We start from the raw sequence: 20,192 nt of genomic DNA on the forward strand, positions 1-20,192 counted from the left end.
CACTTCGGACGACTTTGGGCCTGAGGCCAAGATTTTCACCACCAGGGGCTTAGCGCGCGTTGAGGTCGACAAAACCTCATACCTGTCTGTAGAGCAGCTCCACAATGCTGCGAGGACCTTCGCTCTGCCTGCTCGAGAGGGGATGGAAGGGGAGGTGTCAGAGGAGGTATCAGGGGGCGAGGAGGGACAGGTGGTAAAGTCAGGGGTGGAGCTGACTGAAGATGCTGTTGCGAAGCATCTGGAGGAGTGTGCAAGACTGTGGGCGCCTAAGCCAAAGGACGTCAACTGGGGCCCGGAGGGCAGCGTTGCAGCCGAGGAGAACGACACCGTCTGGAAGTGGCTTATGTAGTAGTCTCGCGATACTTTTGGGTTGGCTTTGGCAAAGGAGAATTACATGACTTACTCCTGGCTGAAGTTTGGCGCTTCGATTTGACACTGGTGCGCGATGCGAGATACTCCCTGCACCATCATTGGCCATGCTTGCATTTTGTCTAATAGCAGTCTGATTCGAACCACCTCATCTTCTGATATCGTGACATCTTTTATGTCTACACTATCGGGTTATAAAACCCGAACCTGTTCTCTGGATCCCACTCATTCTTCAGCTTGGCTAACTTCGTAAGCCTATCATCGTATCCATACATCTCGGGCTTACTCTCCTCCCCACTAGCGTAATTCACATAGCAGTGTCGTTTTTTGTTGCTCTTGTCAAGGCCCGTAAACAGCGCATTGCGCATCGCACGTGTATATGCATAGGCGTCTTTGGTCGTCTGCGCATCATCGCCAGCCCACCACAGCACTGGAGACGCGAGGATTGGATACTCACGTTCCTCGGGTGGCATTGCCGTGGAAGCTGCTTCAACAGCCCGTACACCTTGCATGCCGTAGTTCTCCAGCAAGGTAATGGAAGTATTAAAGCGGGGATCCGCTGTGATGTTACCGAATATTGTGAATGCTTTACGGACACCTTCAAGATCCCAAGCAGGTAGCGAGACGCCGGCTCCTGCAATATTCTCGTTCCTCGTACAAGCTTGGCTTTGAAGATTGTTTCCAGTCACCGTATAAAGCTCTACGTAGTCGACGTCCGTCGATACTGTGGTTGATACTGGACCGAGCGCTTTGAAACGTAAGGCGTATGGTTCAGCTTCCGCTTCCGTGCCCTCGTATATTATATTGTATGCGACAACTGGCTAGTGGAGAGTCAGCATCTGGCACTATGACGTGGGACCGTCTTACATTGATGGGATCGACAGCAGGTATCCTCACGAACACTCCTGTAAGCGCTAGCTTCGCGGGACGTTTCATAGCCGGCTCTTCAAACTCGTTGATCAGCTGGAAGAGCGCCTCAACCTTGTCGGTCGTGAAAACGAGTGAGTAGACAGTCCAGTTGGAAGGGATATCGTAGGTCTGGACCTCAAGGCTGGTCACAATACCAAAATTATGTCCTGCTCCTTGCAGGGCCCAGAACAAGTCGGCATTTGTTGTCCGAGAGGCTTCTACAACTTTTCCGCTGGCTAGAACTACGCGCGCAGAAACAAGACCGTCTAGGGAGTAGCCATGTTGGTTCTGGAGCAGACTGTGACCGCCGCCTAACAATGGGCCCGCAACCGACACACATGCCGAAAGCCCAGTAACTGGCAACGAGAACGATCAGTATGTGTACGTCTGCAGATATAGGCGTGATCTCACCTGCATACTTGCCCAAGGCGAACAACGAGCGAGTGATTTCGTGTTGCATAGTTCCGCCTCCAACCATCGCAGTTTTTCCATTTTGACTGAGTGTCGTAGTGTTCAGCTTCCGCATGTTAATCTGAATACCATAGGGCAGCTTATTGAGCGTTTTGGTCCATCCATGGCCCCCTGTCACGGCCAAAAACGGGATGTTGAGACGACTGGCCAATGCGACCGTTGTTTGCACGTCGGACTCTGTCGCTACCTCAACCACCACGTTGTAGTCGGGAGATATGCGTGGAGAAGAGCCACGGACTTGGAGATCGTTCCAACGGGTATCCCATGGGAAGGTAATGGTGGCAGCTTCGGATAGGCGCAGGTTTAATGTAGATACTGCGAGCTTCAGATCGTCTGTTTTGCACGCAGATGAGCTATGAACGACACACAACAGCCAAGCTGCAACAGTAGAAAAAAGCATAATGGCCGACCACTTGCGCTGACGCTCAGATGGGGAGTGTAGAACGAAGAGAAGAAGACCTCGTGAGATACTGGGCACAAGACATGCGTGTCGCTCTATGTATTGGATTAAGCCTCACAAAGCATCTGACAGGTGCCGACCGTGGGCCAGACGGTACCTTTGCTGCACTGCAAATGTCGGTAAACGGATCACGGACTTCAGCCCATGGTATAACCGTGTCGCTGCCGTACCATATCGCTCATTTGATGATCTGGAGTAAAGAATGCGGACTGGCGCACCAGGGTGCCGTAGTGGCGGAAATGTCTTTCGGTGATTGTATCGCTTTTATGCAGTCATACTGTTGCGACCGTTGGATACAGTTAGTCCGTTTATCTGTGTAATGAGTCTGTTGAGCTGATTTGATGCCTGGCGTGCAGGAGTAGGAAGGTGGTAGCGTCCACCTGCCGGGCGTACGCGAAGAAGCTGCCAAGGCGGCAAGGGGGCGGCTCTCCATGGACCGTCAAGAGCAATTCCTTCCCCACAACATCTCACTACACAAGCCCTTTATCACTTCAATACCGTTACGGTACTGACAAGTCAGAAGGCAAGAGGTCGATGCACATAATCTCATTGTGTCAGCACTGGAGGCATCCCACTGTACGCCGTTCAAAGGATCACACCTTGCTGTAGCTGCAAAGCTTGTGGCAACGGAAATTACATGGAGATATCCCACGATGCAAGCCCTGGAGGATGAGATTTCTAGCATGGTACTTGCTTATCGTTGTTGGCATTGCGGATACTCACCAACAGGACATGGTGTTCTATCAATGCAATGTCTGTCTTTGTCCACGCCGTAACGATCTGTATTCAAAACACATGCCAGTCTCCAGGTTAGCAGTGCGAGGAGCCTTCTAAGACACTTTTCGTTTTGACTCGGAGGACCAAACTTGCTCTCAACCGAGCTTCTATGTTAGCTTTCGCTCGATGGCATTCACGCAGCAAGGTTCAATGATGGGGCCATTGGACTCGACGCTCGAGGCAATCGTACTCATAACTCTCGCAGGCATGGCATAACGTTTGGCAGAGTACCTTCATGCGCGTGGTATATACTGACGCTCATAGATTTGCCGGCGCTGAACTCCTGGTCACTATCCTTCTCACTTTCAAATAGTGGTCTGGCAAATACTTCTATTGCTTGCTCATAGCCACGCTCGAGATTTTGTCTACCAAATCAACGTTCTCCTTGTAAACTCAACTGCATAGCTTAATGCTTATGGGCTTATCGCAAGTATTGGGCTGCATTGGGGTTTGCAACCTTCAACTAGTGGTAGCAGCATTGAGAAAGAGCAGATGTCGATATGCAACACAAGGCTTATGGGGCCATGACGCGCTAGCATATACACCCCTATGCATTCAATCGAGTTGACGCTTTCAAAGTGCCTCCATTACAGAGGTCTTCCGAGGTTGAGTTTACATGCAGCGGAATACAAGCTTATGTGGCTCGAGTACCTAAAATCTATCGAACCACTGTTCCAAGCCAGCTTACAATAGCCTCCGCGCACTCATCAGGCGCTTCTTCAGCCCCAAAGTGTCCAACTCCGTCCCCTAGCCCATGATTCTCGATCCTTACGCCCTCACCAACCCACTCCCTCCACACATCTGGAAAGTTGAATCTACTACCAATGCCCGCCTCACTATACAGCAACAACACCGGGACTCCAATCTTCCTTCCCTCTTTCTGATCTTTCTCCTGTTCCTTGACATCCGTCGTAGCGCCCTCCTTATAGTCTTCACAGCTTGCTTTCAGCGTATGTTCCTGTGCGAAGAACTCGCCATATACAGTCAGTGCTTCATCAGCCTTTAGCTTCTCGACACCCGTGTTGCTTTTGCCCGACCAAAGCAAGATCATTTCCTGACACCAGTTGGATGGCCCAAAAGCGGTGATCATACGTGTCGCCAAATCCACGTTTGCGAGCAACGGCCAGTGGAAATACCCCGTAACCTCCTTCGCCGCAGTAGCTGGGGAGGCAAAATGTTGCCATTGTGTCGAAGTCGGGACCTGGTATGGTCAGTATCTCGAAATCTCAAACAATGCATAGGGTTGCATCATACGATATCTATTAGACAAACACCAAGGATGTCCAGTCCGTCTACCCCGCTGACGGTAAGGCGGTGCGCAACTCTCGCTCCACGATCGTGCCCGACAAGCACAATCTTCATGTCCCCGTCTTTACTCTTACTCTTCTTGACCTCTGTCTTCAGCGCCTCGAGTACTGCCGTTCCAACACTCAATTTATCGTTCCGCTCGATTGGTGGACTAGCGCCATAACCGGGCAGGTCCGGAACGAAGAGTGGTGCCTGTGATGGAAGCTGGGGGATTAAATGTCGCCACCTGGTCTCGTGTCAGTCTACACGGTGGAGGTATAGAGAGTAGAAAGGAGCAATCACATGTAAGCTGACTGCGGGTAGCCATGGATCAGAACAAGTATGGGATTCCTGTCGTCTGCGTTTTCTAGAGAACGCGTATAACAGCAGACTTTCTCCTTATTTACAATCGACTTTGAGAGGCCGAGGCTGCTTAGCTTGGTGTCTTGGATCTTGAGGGCAGATACAGATGTCATGGCTGCGACGTAATACGTTTAAATCGAGAAGGTGTTGCTAGAGACCAGAGTATCGAGATGAGAGGTAAATGGGGTCAGTAATTGGTATACTTTGGCAAGTTGTACGGTGTAAGGCAAATGTCACTTTCCACGCCCTTCCGTACTGCGGGTTACATGTTGAGGTGTACGCAAGACCGAGGTATGACGCAATTACGCGATATCACGTGGATCAGATGTCAAAAAGCTTCAGTTCGAAAGCAAATAATTGTTCTTGGAGAGACAACCTGACAGAGTCGGCATGCCTCGTATCTTTCGAACTACCATATACACCCTCAGGTGTGCCGTGCGGTATACCAGGTCCTCAACTTGAATACCAAGAACGCCATCGCTATGCAGAAAATATACTAACCTCCTCCTTTTGACACATCATTGCTCTCTTGCCAAGATCATCTTCTCACGCTCTGCCTTCCTTCGGACTGTGCCCTTCTTTGTGTGCCTTCTCTCGTTCTCTTCCTTCCTCTTGAGGGCCTTCAGCTCCTCATTCTTGATCTCGCCAGCCTTCTTGACAGTCTTGGGCAGATGTCTATGTCTCTCGATACGCTTAATCTCTGGCATATGCTTGTATCGCTCCTTGAGCGCTGCGTCATACTCGAGCTTCTGTCGTAGAGCGAATGACTTGACGCCCTGTCTCTCGGAAGCTCTCGCTCTCCACAAACGGACGTTACCGTCGTCTGAGCCGCTTAGTACGTAGTTGTTGTCGGGACTCCACGCGACGGAGAAGACGCGCTGCATCCGCTTGGTGTGGTAGACATCCCGGGAATGGCCCTTTTGTCGCTCCCAGAGTCTTACGGATCGGTCGTAAGAGCCCGTGATGAGCTCTTCTCCAGTGGGAGAGAACTCAATCGACATGACTGCCGCAACATGTCCTTTCTGTTTGTTGTTAGTAGCTGGTCGTAGTCATGACGTGATGATGGAAAGCTTACCAATACTTGCAGTGCCCGTTTCATGTTGCGCATATCGAAGATGTATCCGTTGTGGTCTTCGGACGCGACAGCGAAGTTGTAGGCCTCCATAGGATTCCAGGAGATGCAATTTGCTGGGAAGTTGAGCACAGTGCGGTGTAGAGGAGAATTCGTTCGGGCGTCGTAAAGAATGACAGCGCGATCAGTTGCGCACGATGCCAGTATCGATGTTTCGACCTGGTTGAACTTGACGTCGGTGATGGTATCAATGGCCTGTCACACAGTCAGTACATGCGTTGAATTCACCGGGCATCGCGACCTACCGATGGCCACACGAGGCTTGAGACAGGAGCTCCGGACGTCCTTGATGTATCGTATATAGAAATGACACTAGATCCAGCAGCGAAGGTAGGCAGCGAGCGGTGGTGCGAGACGGATGTGAAGGCCGAGTTGCCGTGCCATGTCGCTTTCGGCGGCGATTTGGATGGCTGTGCATATGGTTCGAACAGCTGGATCTGGCGGTCTGATCCGCACGTTATCAGTTTCTTGTCTCGCGTCCAGCACATGCCCTTGACCAGGTTTTCATGCGCCTGCGCCTGCCATTTCTCCTCCCTGCTTGTAAAGTCCCAGACTTTGACGATGCCGTCTCCACTTCCACTGGCAAAGTGCTCGAGCGAATTGGGGTCTTTTGCGAACGAGTACACGCCGTCTACATGGCCAGGCTCGAAATCGCCAAGGAAGGGCTGCGCAAACATGCGCTCAACTTTTGTCGCATTCAGGGCTCTGGTGTATTCGCGCGCGCGTTCGAACGGATGGAGGTTGGGGTCCAGATTCCTCGTGACTTTGGCGACATTGGAGCCGGGTGCCTGTGTAGAGGCCGTGGACCGGCTGAGGGCCTTGATCTTCATTTTCGTGGTTGTCCAGCTCTCGACAGTCGCCGCCGCGAAGTTTTGGCGGGTCTTGAGGATTTCTAGGCATGGGCGGGGCCCGCCAGCCCCAAAGACGTTAGCGTGGCGGCGCCGGACACAACGAGGAAGCGAATATTGCACCCATTTTCCTCAACCTCGAACCGCGACCAAGTACCCATCACTAACCCGGACAACAGCCAAAATGAAGTTGTGAGTGCCCCAATACCCACGAATCTCCCTGCGATGCAAATTGGCGCCCGCGATGCGTTATCCTGTGCCCGGAGCCGCCATTTGCTGCACCCTTGAAAATCCACAACATGCGACAGAGCAGCTGCTAACACATCCTCCAGCCTCAAGGTCGGACGCGTTGTCGTACGTTGAAATCGCTCGATCCAGCTCCCTCGCATGCACTCACAGTCCGCCTAGATCATCACCAGGGGCCGCTATGCCGGAAAGAAGTGTGTGATCATCTCACCACTTGACAACGGCACCAAGAGCCACCCCTTCCCCCACGCGCTCGTTGCCGGTATCGAGACCTACCCATCCAAGGTCACCCGCCGCATGTCAAAGACCAAGCAGGCCAAGAAGAGCAAGGTCAAGCCTTTCGTCAAGCAGGTCAACTGTATGTGGACATGAGGACGCAATTCCTGGGCAGACGCTGATAGACGCAGACACCCACATCATGCCCACCCGGTACACCATCGAGCTCGAGAACCTCAAGGGCGTCGTTTCCGCCGACACATTCAAGGAGGTCTCGCAACGGGAGGAGGCCAAGAAGACCGTCAAGAAGGCCTTCGAGGAGCGATACCAGTCCGGAAAGAACAGGTGGTTCTTCACTCCCTTACAGTTCTAGGCTTTCCTTCGGTTACGGCTGGGCGCAGATGGGCATGATTTGATACGGAAGATGCTGCATGAGCGGTGGATATCATAGGAGGACAGGACCCCAAAAGTGGCCTGCCATCCAGGCGTGTATTTCGGCTTGATAATCAAAGCATGAAAAATCCGGCATCCGGCTCAATTCACGAACTTCATGAAATGCACATGATCTTCACGTTGGCCTCTGTTTCCACTACTGGGTGATGCTAGTAAGATGTATCGTGCTGATGGGACTATGGAAGGGTGAGGACGGCCTGGCGATACGACCGGACCGATGTACCGAGCCATTAACCAAGTGGCTGCAGTCCAAACGACCCAAACATTTCACATAAAGCCTCTGTACGAAGAACAACAATTGAACAGAAGGGATATCATTTATTAATCGGTCTATCTTCTAAGGAAAGGTGCGCAAACGGACGCAAGAAAGTTACTCCACGTTACGTCAACAAGGCCACACTGATGGACGCCCCTTTGCCCTTGCTTTTCCAATTGTCTCTCATCGTACAAACACACTGCCAGACTTTGCACATTAGCGCCTTACTCTACTGCTTGACCTCGTCAACCTTCTTCTTCGTCTGCTCCTTTCCCTTGTTCAGGTAATTCAACACAACGTCACACGCATCGCTCAACATCCTGAGCTCGAAGCTGACTGTCGCAACACCCATCTTGACAACGCCGTTGTTGTAATGCGTCTTGTTGTATTCGTCTTGCCAGGTACCTTGCACGTATGTGACGGGCGAGAAAGCATATTCTTTCAGTTTTGAAGTGTCTTCCTTGACAATGGGTAGGTGTGTCTCTAGAGTGGATAGGCCAGAGTCCCCGAGCTGGTCGGCGCGTGCCAGGTAGGGTGAGATGTAGGAGTAGGGTGTGCGCAAGTATGGGTGAAAGGGTGCGACGATGGACTGGTAGGTGTTGTTGGCGAGGTTCAAGGCGCGCGAACCATAGGGGTTGGACTTGAAGGTCTCAACACTGTCGTGAACTACAGGGTAGGAGTGCAGATGCTGATATTCATTAGCTCACTGTTATACTCTAAAGGTCAAAGTCCAAGATGCGGTTGCTTTCGGATAGCTTCTGCCAAATAAAGTTCATGCTGTAAGAAGGCTCCGAGCATGGCAGGTTGATTGGCTGGGCCGTAAGCTCCGCATCTGCATCGTGGGATTCGTGCGCCATATTGCTGACCCAAATAGATTGCGGTCCCAAAGTCGTCCAGACTTCGCAATCGTTCACGATTGATGTCAAATAGCGCAGAAACGCCAAGTGGTACGCTTTCCATTGTGGCCACTAAGAGGCAGAGACCGCCAATGAGCGTGTAGGAAAGTGAACAGTACGTACCGATAGAGCCTTGGAGGTGGGCGTCTCGCCATTGGTCATAGGCGCTTCAGAGCTCATGTTGTTGCCGTCGTCAGTAGCGTGCGGTGCCATTAATTGCAGTAGCAAATATGCAGTGTTGCAGTCTACTGTAGTGGATGCTGAATGATTGTTGAGCAGGGAGGCAGTGGAGGAGTAACAGTAACGTAGAGAGAGAACGGGTTTCGGTCGACCTTATTATACGACGGTGCGCTATGATGTGACTGTCTTTGGTTGGGAGGCTTTGCTGAAAACGGTGTGGTTCAGTGGGCTGGGGTGAATAAGATGCAGTGGCATGTGAAAGTGGCTATCGACAAGCGCTATGTCAATCTACACTGGGGCCTACCAAAACGTCACTACCCAAGTTGACTTCTCGCGTCGCTTCTCATTTCGAACGTTGAGATCCAGCGTGCGGAGTCGATGCAAGCCTGACGCTACACAAACACGCCGCAATATGCTTTTTTCATGTGCCCCGCGTCTCGAACTCTATCTGGCGCATGTAGAGCGTTGAGGAGTTGGGATGCAGGGCGTACAGCTTGCGCCTGGCATGTGAAAGAAGCGACGCTTTGGCCAGTCACAACTCAGCGACATCAGATAAGATCAGCCACGTGCTCTCTCGTTGGCGAGATACTCAAACCACTCGGCTGCCCTGTATACACCGGAGTGCCGGCTTCCCCTTTGTATCCTATCGCGTCCTGGTCATACCGTGCGTCGCCTCCGCTCGCGCGTCAGCTATCGGGTGAGCTCCAATTCCTCGCTGAGAAACGACCGTAGATCGATTGGCAACAGTGCATTACAGCTAGGGATTGCGCCCCTCAATTGGGGAACCCTTATCACGTCGACAACCCCCTCGTTGCCATTGAGCGGCCTCGGGGACTGGTTCCGTCATGCGTGCCGCACAAGTACTCCTCTTGTGCATCAGCAGGAGTGCAGGACGGCGGGCGTATTGACATCAATGCAGCAGGTAGTGGGACGTGTTGAGGCCGTTCTAGGTCCTGAAATAGCATCGAAACTTCGAGGGCTGAACTATCGCATGTGAAAGTGGATGACGAGGTTTGGCGTACTGCTAGTGCACGAATCGTGTTTTTCGCACATGTTGCGCGAGCTTACTCATCGCGCCATAGCGGAGCTTTGCATGTCACGCCTTGCGGCTCAAGCTCGCAAACAAGTCTCCTCTCATTATTTCTTCAATGGCTTGGCTATCACGAGTGACGATACTCACGATCAGCTGCTACCGAGCCTCAATGCAACCGCGGCATGCACCTGCCTCCAAACCTCGATAATCGGCATTCCTTCTTGACGAGGCCGGACTGCCGGGAAGGATGCGATAAACAAGGCCCACGCCCGCCACTTTCACCACAACGGCAGCTTTCACGTGCTTATGCGCTGTGGCGGATCGACAGCTTAAGCGAGGACGGTTCATCGATGATCGCTGTCGTTTGTTGAGGCTAGTTCGACGACATGCGTTCTTGTGGATAAGGAGAAGGCCGCAATGACGGTTGCGCAAGACGGCAGCTATCCGTCAGCGAGTGGTACGATACAAGCATGTAGACATGTTGCTACGAGGTCATACAGTGGGTACTAGGGTCGTCGAGCACCTCGACATGCCATCTTATCCTGCCTTTCAGAACCGAGAGTAATCGGCTGTACATTTTGAACAATGGCCCTCTTTGTACAGTGAATGATGATGTGTTCTTACATGTCCGATGTAGAAACCTTACTCAACTACGGGCTATACGAAGACGAAATGCAGATACCAGTTCCGACATGCGTATTCCCAGATTTGCGGGAGGCGGGCTGCCGATCTATACGACGTAAAAGATCACGATAATGACGACCCATACCTAAAGCAGTAGCAGGTATCGATCTTTGCTACAGCATAGCTAGTACCATCTCGGTCATGAGTGTCGGTGACCGTCCCAGCAGGCTCTGAGATGCTAATTTCGAATTCAACTCGGACACCATCATCGCTATCAAAGGACCTTCGAATTGGAACACTTTTGCCATTTCACATTGTCGACATGCTAAACTACATCAATATTATCCCGCCTTTTGTCAAACGCCCGTACCATGCCCAGAAACACCTCTTAATGTAACGTACAAGCAAACGAAAACAACGGCGCCTAATCGCTACTCCGCCTGTGCTTCTTACTCTTCTTGTCCTTCTTCTTGGGTGATTGTTGAACAACCTCTTCCTCTTCAGCAGCATCGACATCCTCCATCTCCACGTCGTTCATCTGAATATCGCCGTCGACATCCTCGTCCTCTTCTTCTTCCTCTTCAGACTCCGAATCGGAATCACGCTTCTCACGAACATCGTTGAGCACGACGTCATTGACCTCCTCAGCAACGTCCTTCAACGGATCCCTAATCTTGACCGGTGCGAGTACGTCAAACGCACCCGTACCGATACCACCCAATCTACCAACGACAATACGTGCACTGGGGTTCTTGAGCTCATCCCAGTCGCGCTCCATGACAGCGTCCTTGAGGAAACCAACGGTGGTTTCGAAACTCATCTTCATGAAAGGACTCACGTTACCCTTCATACCGATACGGTTGAATGGTGTGAAACCACCGCCCTTAGTCATGGTATCGGCGATGAGGTTGAGATGGCGTTGGTCGACGGAGATACCGTGACCAGAGAAGACGCCGTGCATCTCGCGGACGATCGTCGCACGAGCGGCCTCGACACCGTAGAGATGCAACATAGCCACAATGTCGTTGGTTGTAGTACGGTTTACATCGATGATGTGTGCGTACTCGCGCATGGCAATGAGGTTGGAGCCTTCGGTATTGATGACATCCTCAGGGTTGTCCTTTGACTTGGCTGAAAATTGGGCGGCAGTGATACCGGGAATGACGTGGATAGTGGCGAAATTGGCAGCGTCTTCCACATGGTGCAGCATGAGAAGCTTCGGTGTAGATGCGGAGAATTCAAAAGTAATCTCGCAGAAAGCTCCTTTGCGGTCATCGAACTTGAAGTCAAAAATGTCACTGTTCTTGTGGCAGATACGGTCGTGGCGGATTTCTGAGGACTCGTCGGTGGGGACGAGCATACGTTCATCCTCATCGTCGGAGTTGGGGTCAGGGGTAACCGCACGCGAGGGCTTGGGGCTGCCACCGTAGGTCTCATCGTCTTCGCTGACCTCGTCTTCTCGGTCAAGCCTATCGTTGACAGCCTGTTCCTCCTCTTCCGGCTCTTCGTAAGCTACACTGTCCTCCCGTCGGCCGCGATCCTTGGCATGAGTAGTATCGTTGTCACCCTCGCCGTCATCACTGTCATCGTCTTCCGCTCCGCCTTCCCGACCAGCCCGGATGGTCTCCTCGGACTCTTCGACTGTCTGCTCTCCACTCCTACCAGTCTTCTCACCGATAGTAGGGATAGCAGCCGACTTCGCTGTTGACAAGGACTTTTCTGCAGCCTTCTTCTTAAGATCGACACGAACGATCTTCTGGAGACGTGGACAGAACTTTTGTTCGATGGACTCGGCGACGTCGCGAACCTTGATGGCATACTCTTTAGTGTATTCCTTTGCTGGGTAGAAGTCCAGGCGAATCTTGTAGCTCCTGGATTGGCCGAATTGTTCACCAGGGCCAGATGTCTCAGTGACAGTGACCTTGTCGAGCACAGCCGAGAGTGGCAGACGAGTGATACTCTTGGCAAACTTCTCGTTGTCTTCCTTGGACAACTCGGGGTGAGGATACAGCTGCATAGATGGGGTGGAAATATTCGCACTAGCAGTCATGACGATTTCTCGTAGACGTGGGATACCGAGTGTGACGTTCTTGGCAGAGTGACCAGCCAAATGGAAAGTGTTCAACGTCATCTGTGTGGAGGGCTCACCAATAGACTGCCCAGCGACGACACCAACAGCTTCGCCAGGTTCAACAAGAGATCTGAGGTACTTGAGATCAAGCATCTGCTCGAAAGTACGCTTGAGAATCTCACCCTCTTCGTCTTTCTTCTTGTTCTTGAGCAGCTTGTCGGGGTTTTGGTCACAGTACTGTGATAGTTAGTAAATTGTAACGACACGAATTCAAGGAACTTACGTCGCGCTTAGCCTGCAAAAACTTCTCAGAGGTACTGCCACTATGCCGTGATGGCGTGTAAACTGCAGTGGCAGGATCCATTGCTGCCACATCACCCTTCCTGGCCTTCTTCGCAGCCTTCTTGTTGTGCTCAGCTGCTTCAGTACTAGAGACCTTCGGGTAGGCTTCCGCGGTGTGGAGCGCTTGGGCTAGCGAGTAGAAGTTCTCCGCCTGGAACTTGAAGTCGTTGAGGTACTTCTGCTTTGTCGTGTCGAGACCATCTTCACCGTACAGGAACTGGACCATGGTACCGTCGGAGTCGCGGACTGAAGTGTCGTATTCGACCTTGAGACCTTCCATACCCTTGATAATACATCGTTGCAAGTAACCAGAGCGCGAAGTCTTGACAGCGGTATCAATGAGACCTTCTCGACCAGCCATCATATGGAAGTAGTACTCTTGCGGTCGGATACCAGTCAAGAAACGATTGACAATGTAGCCACCAGCACGAACACTTGTCTCGAAGGGCTTGAAGCATGGCAGCGTTTTACCAGAAATCATGACTGGAACTCTTCGACCTTCCAAGACTTGCTGACCGAGATTACATGAAATCTGGTTGGCGTTGACCATACTACCCTTGGCTCCAGAACCTGTCATGGCTTGCATTTGGTTCTTCGGGAATGGCTTGATGAGCTTGTCAGGCAAACAGGCTGCGGTGACCGTGGAGGAGATCTTGCCGTTGGCAGTGTTTGTAAGCAGATCGAGACCGTGTTGCTTGGTATCGTCTCGCAGGACAGCTTCAAGGCGTCGCCGTAACTCTGGGTTGGTAGGGTCAATCTTTTCCGCATCCATAGTGACGTACTTGGAGGCCACCTCGAACCCAATCTTCTCTGCCTTTCGGAGTTCTTCCAATCTAGCGCGGTCTCCTTCCTCTGTGAGAATCAGATCCTGAACACCACAGGAGAAGGCGCGCATGTGAAGCATCTTGGTAAGCAGCCGACCGATGATACTAAGGGCGCGTCCAGCAATCGTCTCCCCGTAAGCCTCGTAGATGCCGTTGATCAGACCACCTGCGGCAGGTCCAATCTGACTCTTGTCCATAATACCAGAAAGCAGTTGACCATCCTTGACAATGACAATCTGCTCTTCAACGTGGGCACCCCAAAGCTTGCCATTGGTTGATGACTTGGACGTGAGCGTCAATTCCTGATATTCTGCAGGCTTAATGTTCTTCAGAACAGTGCTGATGATCTGTTTTCCTGTCCACATTGGCCGGGGTTTTAGTACTGCAGGAATCACAGTCTCAAGTCTGCCTGATGTCGTATGTCCATCTTCAGGTCGCAGACAGGAGTATAGTAGTTGGTGGTACTCTTCCCGTGTGAAGAATGTGTCCTTGTTCGAAAGCCAGACTCCCATGGAAATATGGTCCTGAATCAAACCACGCAGCGGCTTTCCAGCAGTCGCAGATAGGTATTGGTGATCTGTGTCCGCTACCGTCATAGCCTCCGCTCGGGCAAGCTCGTTCTGGGGGAAATGCATGTTCATCTCGTCACCGTCGAAATCGGCGTTGTATGTGTTACAGTTGGCGTAGTGCATGCGAATGGTCTTCTCTCCTGGTAGAACACGTGCTCGATGCGCCATCATTGAAGGCTTGTGCAGTGTCGGTTGTCGGTTCATGATGACAACGTCGCCGTTGTTCAGATGACGATGCACCTTCTTATTCCGAGCACCGTTGGAGTACGAGTTCGAGGGTGCGAGCAGCTGGTTCGCCAAAGCTAGACGCTCCTCGTAGTTCTTCTTCCTCAGGGAGATGACTTGCCCAAACTCGTTCTCAATAGCATGCGCTCCTGGCCACTTGTCTGGGCCGTTTAGGACGGCCTCTTTGAGATCGTAAAAGTTGTGGTTTGTGACGGGTTCCGGGTATGTAAGCTTCATGGCGAACACTGGAGGGACACCAATCTCGTTCGTCTCGATGTTCGGGTCGGGCGAAATGACACTGCGCGCGGCGAAGTTGACACGCTTGCCCATCATGTTTTTCCGGAAGAGACCCTCCTTCTTTTCCAGACCCTGCTTGATACCATCAGCGTTTGTGACTGCCGCGCGGCCCTGTACGGGGTTTGCATCGCGGTCGATGAGCGCGTTCACAGCGCCTTGAAGAGCGACGAACTGGGTCTGCATGTCGTCGAAGTTGCGCTGTCGGTATCCAAGTTCGTTGGGTTTACCCTGCATCTCCTGGCTGATTTGACGGATCGTGTCGCATGCTTCGAGAATGCTCTTGTAGAGCTTGTTCCTGGCGGATTCGGCAATGGAGTCGCCGGTCTTGTCCTCCGGTCTGTACTTGTTCGGTGGTACAATGACGGCTTGAGTAAAGAACATGTCGGCGTTTACATCGACAAGAGACTTGGTTCCGTAAGGGCTGTAAAGCAGCCGCATTATCTCAGGCTCGCCTTCGAAGAGCAGAGTCATGGCCGCCTTGACCTCTGTTGCACTCACGTACTCCTGCAGACTCTCGGAGGCATCGGTTGCGGGCTTCGCTTTCCGCGCCATGCGCGACTCGGTGGCAAGGAGCGACCCGTCGGCCTGTTGTATGTCCTCCATATCAACGCCTTCGTCTTCGTCCGAGATCGGGTCCAGGTCTGCGACTCCTTCATCCGCGTGTACGTGTTGCTTCTTCGCCTTCGCGTCTCTGCGAGCCAGGACATCCAGCGGGTTCTGTATGCGCTTTTCCAGCTGAGCCATCTTGGCCTTGTCTTTCTGGCTCATGGCCTTTCGGAAGATCTTGATGCCACGGTCCTTGCGGTATGTTGGGCTGATGCCCTGGCAATTGCCGCAGGTCTTGCGCTTGCTGAGATCGGCGTAGAAGTCCTTGACCACTTGTCGCCGCGCGTCGGAGATGGTCTCATTCTTGTCGCGTATCGATCGTGCATCGTGCTTGGAAATGTTTGCTCGTTTCATGCACTTCTTGACGTAGCTGTTGCGCTGTGTGATGATGTCGGCGTTGTCATCGTCGTCGTCGTCTTCCGAGTTGTCTGCATTCTGAGTGCTGGACTTGCCCTTGTCCATGTTAATATGCTCGTGCATCTCGGCTGCCTCTTTTACCAATCCACATCGTATTAACCGCAGCTTGGAGACGAATTCGTTGATCTGAACGCGGGCGAGCTTGAGCTGGTGGCAGTATGCACACTTGCCCCGGAGCAGTCGAAGCAGCTGGTCCATGAAGGTGAGGTGATATACGGGTACGGGAAGCTCGATGTGGCCGCAGTGGCCGGGACAGCCCAGGAAGCTGGTGAGACCGCATGTTCCGCATCTTGAAGTTTGTTAGCGGAATGAACAGAGCTGACAGAAACATGGTGAAGCTCACGGGTTGTCCAGGAAAGCGCCCAATGCAGCATCGTGCAGACCGCCGGGTACGGGGTGAAGCAGTGTATCGAAGGTGGTCGGGTTCGTGATGCGCTTCACCGAGAGCGACTTGATGTCGTTTGTGGTCAAGAAGCCAAACTCGACGCCATTAATGGCCGAGGAAGTTGGCTGGTGGGTATTCATGACGGCACCTATTTGCCTGTTGCGCTTTCTGCCGGGAGAGAATCGCGCGCAAAGGCGTTCAGTGAAGGTTCGCAGCAGGCGCGAGACTTGCGGGGAGTTTTTTCGGGACCAAAAAAGTTCGGCCAGGGTTTAGCCGGCACGCGCCAAGACGCTTGCTGAGCGGCAGCGTTGATTTCGCGTCACTCCGCAGCGACTGGTTTCCATCATCAAATCAACCTCACCCCACTCACTCGTCGCATCCGGTCGACAGTCGCCGGCTACATCCTCCGCGCATCGAATGTAGTGAATTGCCTCGAGTCTGCACAGCGATCCCGCGACGACCACGACGACGCGCCGTTTCAATCAAACTCGACCTCCGCACCTCCGCATAGTCCGACCACACGACCAACACTCCTTTACCTACCACACTCCACCATGACCATGGCAGAGAAGCGCCCATACCCTGACGGCCAGGGCCCCAACGGGGACGCAAAGCGCGCAAAGGGCTCTGATGCTGTCGAAGCCGCAAAGGCGAAAGCCAAGGCAAAGGCTGCCGAGATTGCTGCCCGTTTCGCAAAGCCGCCTGCTGCTGCTGCGGCTCCTCCGTCGGCATCGGCTGGCGCAAGCGAGTCTGTTCAGGACAAACTGGCCGCTATGAAGGCGAGGATGGAGGCGCTCAAGGCTGGCTCAGGAATCGCCAAAGCCCCAACGCCCGACTCCACCGGGCCTCGCTTTGCGACAACACTGGGCAACCGCCGCTCCGAGACGCCTAAAGTCGATCCCAAGGCCAAACCTACCGCCTCCAAGCCGAAACAACAACAAGAGGAGGAGCTAGAGAACCCGTACTTCGATCCCAAGGCTGCCGCCCTTGCCAAGAAGAGAGGTCCTCGTGTTCTGGCCTTCAATGAGCATGGAAAGTACCTTGACCAGGCCTCCAAGCTGCGCGCGCAACGTCGCCTGGAGGAGATCAAGAAGACTCTGGCTATCCAAGCCCGCCGTGCTGGCCTGGACGAGAATAGCGAGCGCGGATTCCTTGTTCAGGCCCCTCCGGACATAGAATGGTGGGACGAGGGCATTTTGGCCGAGCCCACCTACGAGTGCATGGATGACCCAAGCAAGGTCAAGGTGGAGACTGACGATTCTATCATCACTCTCTACGTACAGCACCCCCCTCTCCTGAAAGCGCCTCAGGACCAGCGTTTAGTCCAAGTAAAGCCCATGTATCTCACCACAAAGGAGACACAGAAGCTAAGAAGAATGCGCCGTGCGGCCGACCTTAAGGAGCACCAAGCGAAGATCCGTCTTGGATTGGAGCCGCCTCCACCACCCAAGGTCAAGCGTGGAAACATGATGCGTGTCATGGGCGAGCAAGCCATTGCAGACCCTACTGCTGTAGAGATGCTTGTCGAATCGCAGATCCAGCAGCGTCACGATGACCACATCACCGCAAACGAAGACCGCAAGTTGACCAAAGAAGAGCGACAGGCCAAGCTTGCTGCCAACCAGGATAAGGACGCGCAAAAGGGTCTTTACATGTGCGTTTTCAAGATCAACACACTCGCCTATGGCAAACATCGCTTCCAGATCGACAACAATGCAAAAGAATACGCACTTACCGGTATTACCCTGTTCAATCCCGATCTCAATCTGGTTGTCGTCGAAGGCGGCGCATATGCAATCAACAAATACAAGAAGCTTATGCTCCAACGTATCAAGTGGCATGAGAACGGGCCACCTACAGAGAACCAGGCCGAGAAGCAAGCACATGATCCAAAGTGGCTGAGGCCAGTCACGGATACTGGAGACGTAAAGGACCATTCATCCAACAAGTGTATCCTCATCTTCGAGGGTGAGATCAAAGAGCGCTCTTTTCGGAAGTGGGGCTCAAGAGTCTGCGAAACCGCTGGAGAGGCTCGCGAGACACTTGGAAGGGCCAAACTTGACAGCCTGTGGGCCCTGGCCAAAAGTATGGAGTGAGCACTTCTGCTTTTCGAGTTCTGGACAGTCCGGAACTATACAACATATTTGGCGACTTTATGCGACTTTGCATCGGACATACACCATTTCAGGACGCTCGTTTGGGCAAGCGAATTCGCGAAGGACTTCTTTTCATGCCAAATGTAAGTTTACTCATAACTCCATAGTTTGGAATATACGTATTAATGCACACCTTTCTTGGTCCAGCCTCGCAATTGTGATGTTGCGTGTAGTTCAGATCTACCTAGTCTAGGCTAGTCGTGCCGTGACAGAGCCCGTTCGATCTATTGCCCTAAGTTACCTTGTAGTGATCTACGGTAAGTGCTGCAGTATCCGTCCTCTACTGTGAAGACTATCTGGCATAACTCGAAACAAGCATCATCGTAGGTTTATTTCTCGTGCTTAGTCGTTTCTAAATTTTACCTCAATTGCTTCTTCTATTCTCTTCCTTGTGCATACGCGGCAACACACATGTTCATCAAGTTTTCAAAGTAGATTGTTTTCTTGGCCGAGTCGCCCCAGGACCCACTTTCAGCAGCCTCGTTGGCCTGAGCAAAATGCTGGTCGTAGTCCCCTAGATAGCGGGTTGGGCGCACTTACCAGACTGTTCGCTACGAATGCCTCCACGCTACCTCATAACCCCCTCCTACGCCGGCAGCGAGGACTGTGTGTTCTCCTCGGTGTAATGCGGGCAGGTATTGCAACACAATTTCCAGCAATTTAGTAGTCTACCGTGAGAGCTTTATTGTTCTACCTTCTCTCAACGCATACCTCAGTCAATGATGCTCGGCGGCACTCAAGATACTTTGAGCTGTCCTATGTAGGCTAAGAACGCCGCGAAGTTATCCAGGCCCATGTTTAAGGTGTTCCACGTGCATGCTGGGTGTTCTTTCCATTGTAGGGAGACGGGAGGAGCTGAGAGCTGCACGTGGTGGGCTTCGCTGACGTTTGCAACCAACTTCGTTACAGTATGTGCAGTCATCCCAAACCATGGTTACGTCAATTTCACACCCGTTAACGGAAGGGCCCTGCTCGCATCCATAAATTGTGCCTACCACCAATTTTCATCCATCTCTCTATCACACACACATACACATACACATCTTGTTCTGCGACCATCTCAGCCATGACACGAACGAGTGATCTATACGAAAGATGCACCTGTGCCTCCAAAGCCGTCTGGTGGGTCCTCTGCAACTCGCCGGCTATGTACATCACACTATTCCTTTGGTCGCCAATTTTTCCGCTGTTAGCTTCACGAGGATTCATCATGGACTACTACGAGCATGTCTTCGGAATGCCTACACACAGTAGCTGGCTTCAATACCTTTACGTCGACACTCCCTACACTGCTTACATCAACAACTGGGTTACCCTGACCTTGGTCCTGGACATCCTGGTTCTACACACGTACGAGCGCATACGTAGACTTGCGTACTTCGAAGACCCCGTCACGGGACCTCTCGTTGACATCGAGAGCACTGTTTCGTTACCAAAATACTCAACTATACGCAATCTCTTCACCTTTGCGTCTCCAGGCCACCCTCTCTGTCCGGCGTCGAAACCGCGCCGGATCTTTATGATCTTCTGGATCTTCATATGCGTCATGGCAACGGCAGCGATGGTGACATGGAAGTTGCATCAATGGGTTTCAGACTTCTGGAAAATGTTGAATCTTGTCGTTTCGATAGTAAGCAAGGCTCATTCCGGATCGTGGAGGCAGTATGCGAAGATGCCGAAGGCTGGCATGCCTGGGGTGCAGTTGCCGGAACAGATCCAGTATCATGGGTGTGTCATTGCTGTAGTACTTGTTCTTTCGTATTTGTATTTGGCCTAGGCT

General features: G+C 52.4%; 9 protein-coding genes across 9 annotated transcripts; 4 read left to right on the forward strand and 5 right to left on the reverse strand.

Moving 5' to 3' along the window:
- Nucleotides 1-474: 474 nt before the first annotated feature.
- On the reverse strand, nt 475-2,555 carry CC77DRAFT_1098012 (FAD-binding domain-containing protein). The gene is made up of 3 exons (XM_018529922.1): nt 1,690-2,555; nt 1,237-1,634; nt 475-1,190 (listed from the first exon to the last, which is right to left on the reverse strand). Exons 1-3 carry the CDS (start codon nt 2,147-2,149, stop codon nt 549-551), a joined length of 1,500 nt encoding a protein of 499 aa, XP_018382406.1. The 5' UTR covers nt 2,150-2,555; the 3' UTR covers nt 475-548.
- Nucleotides 2,556-3,352: 797 nt separating this feature from the next.
- Nucleotides 3,353-3,599, forward strand: CC77DRAFT_369763 (hypothetical protein). Its single transcript, XM_018531401.1, has one exon. It carries the CDS (start codon nt 3,396-3,398, stop codon nt 3,552-3,554), a length of 159 nt encoding a protein of 52 aa, XP_018382407.1. The 5' UTR covers nt 3,353-3,395; the 3' UTR covers nt 3,555-3,599.
- Nucleotides 3,553-4,891, reverse strand: CC77DRAFT_1023745 (alpha/beta-hydrolase). Its single transcript, XM_018525721.1, has 3 exons — nt 4,577-4,891; nt 4,241-4,520; nt 3,553-4,187 (listed from the first exon to the last, which is right to left on the reverse strand). Exons 1-3 carry the CDS (start codon nt 4,747-4,749, stop codon nt 3,645-3,647), a joined length of 996 nt encoding a protein of 331 aa, XP_018382408.1. The 5' UTR covers nt 4,750-4,891; the 3' UTR covers nt 3,553-3,644.
- A 93-nt stretch (nt 4,892-4,984) lies between these two features.
- CC77DRAFT_1098014 (WD40 repeat-like protein) lies at nt 4,985-6,626 on the reverse strand. Its single transcript, XM_018529923.1, has 3 exons — nt 6,014-6,626; nt 5,712-5,963; nt 4,985-5,658 (listed from the first exon to the last, which is right to left on the reverse strand). Exons 1-3 carry the CDS (start codon nt 6,596-6,598, stop codon nt 5,155-5,157), a joined length of 1,341 nt encoding a protein of 446 aa, XP_018382409.1. The 5' UTR covers nt 6,599-6,626; the 3' UTR covers nt 4,985-5,154.
- Nucleotides 6,627-6,800: 174 nt separating this feature from the next.
- Nucleotides 6,801-7,577, forward strand: CC77DRAFT_1098015 (hypothetical protein; the record flags this gene model as incomplete). The annotated part of the gene is made up of 4 exons (XM_018529924.1): nt 6,801-6,805; nt 6,949-6,970; nt 7,025-7,220; nt 7,270-7,577. 4 exons carry the CDS (start codon nt 6,801-6,803, stop codon nt 7,449-7,451), a joined length of 405 nt encoding a protein of 134 aa, XP_018382410.1. The 3' UTR covers nt 7,452-7,577.
- Nucleotides 7,578-7,827: 250 nt separating this feature from the next.
- CC77DRAFT_996656 (CAP20-like protein) lies at nt 7,828-8,934 on the reverse strand. The gene is made up of 2 exons (XM_018536485.1): nt 8,807-8,934; nt 7,828-8,475 (listed from the first exon to the last, which is right to left on the reverse strand). The coding sequence occupies exons 1-2, from the start codon at nt 8,894-8,896 to the stop codon at nt 8,017-8,019; spliced, it is 549 nt and encodes a 182-aa protein (XP_018382411.1). The 5' UTR covers nt 8,897-8,934; the 3' UTR covers nt 7,828-8,016.
- Nucleotides 8,935-10,812: 1,878 nt separating this feature from the next.
- On the reverse strand, nt 10,813-16,483 carry CC77DRAFT_1053096 (beta and beta-prime subunits of DNA dependent RNA-polymerase). Its single transcript, XM_018527729.1, has 3 exons — nt 16,215-16,483; nt 12,875-16,160; nt 10,813-12,828 (listed from the first exon to the last, which is right to left on the reverse strand). The coding sequence occupies exons 1-3, from the start codon at nt 16,394-16,396 to the stop codon at nt 10,945-10,947; spliced, it is 5,352 nt and encodes a 1,783-aa protein (XP_018382412.1). The 5' UTR covers nt 16,397-16,483; the 3' UTR covers nt 10,813-10,944.
- Nucleotides 16,484-16,810: 327 nt separating this feature from the next.
- On the forward strand, nt 16,811-18,352 carry CC77DRAFT_943563 (PRP3-domain-containing protein; the record flags this gene model as incomplete). Its single annotated transcript, XM_018534919.1, has 1 exon — nt 16,811-18,352. The coding sequence occupies one exon, from the start codon at nt 16,811-16,813 to the stop codon at nt 18,350-18,352; it is 1,542 nt and encodes a 513-aa protein (XP_018382413.1).
- A 1,270-nt stretch (nt 18,353-19,622) lies between these two features.
- On the forward strand, nt 19,623-20,189 carry CC77DRAFT_1064854 (hypothetical protein; the record flags this gene model as incomplete). The annotated part of the gene is made up of 1 exon (XM_018528765.1): nt 19,623-20,189. The coding sequence occupies one exon, from the start codon at nt 19,623-19,625 to the stop codon at nt 20,187-20,189; it is 567 nt and encodes a 188-aa protein (XP_018382414.1).
- Between the last annotated feature and the right edge of the window lie 3 nt (nt 20,190-20,192).

Source organism: Alternaria alternata, assembly GCF_001642055.1.
Source record: "Alternaria alternata strain SRC1lrK2f unplaced genomic scaffold CC77scaffold_20, whole genome shotgun sequence".
NCBI classification, from domain to species: Eukaryota; Fungi; Ascomycota; class Dothideomycetes; order Pleosporales; family Pleosporaceae; genus Alternaria; species Alternaria alternata.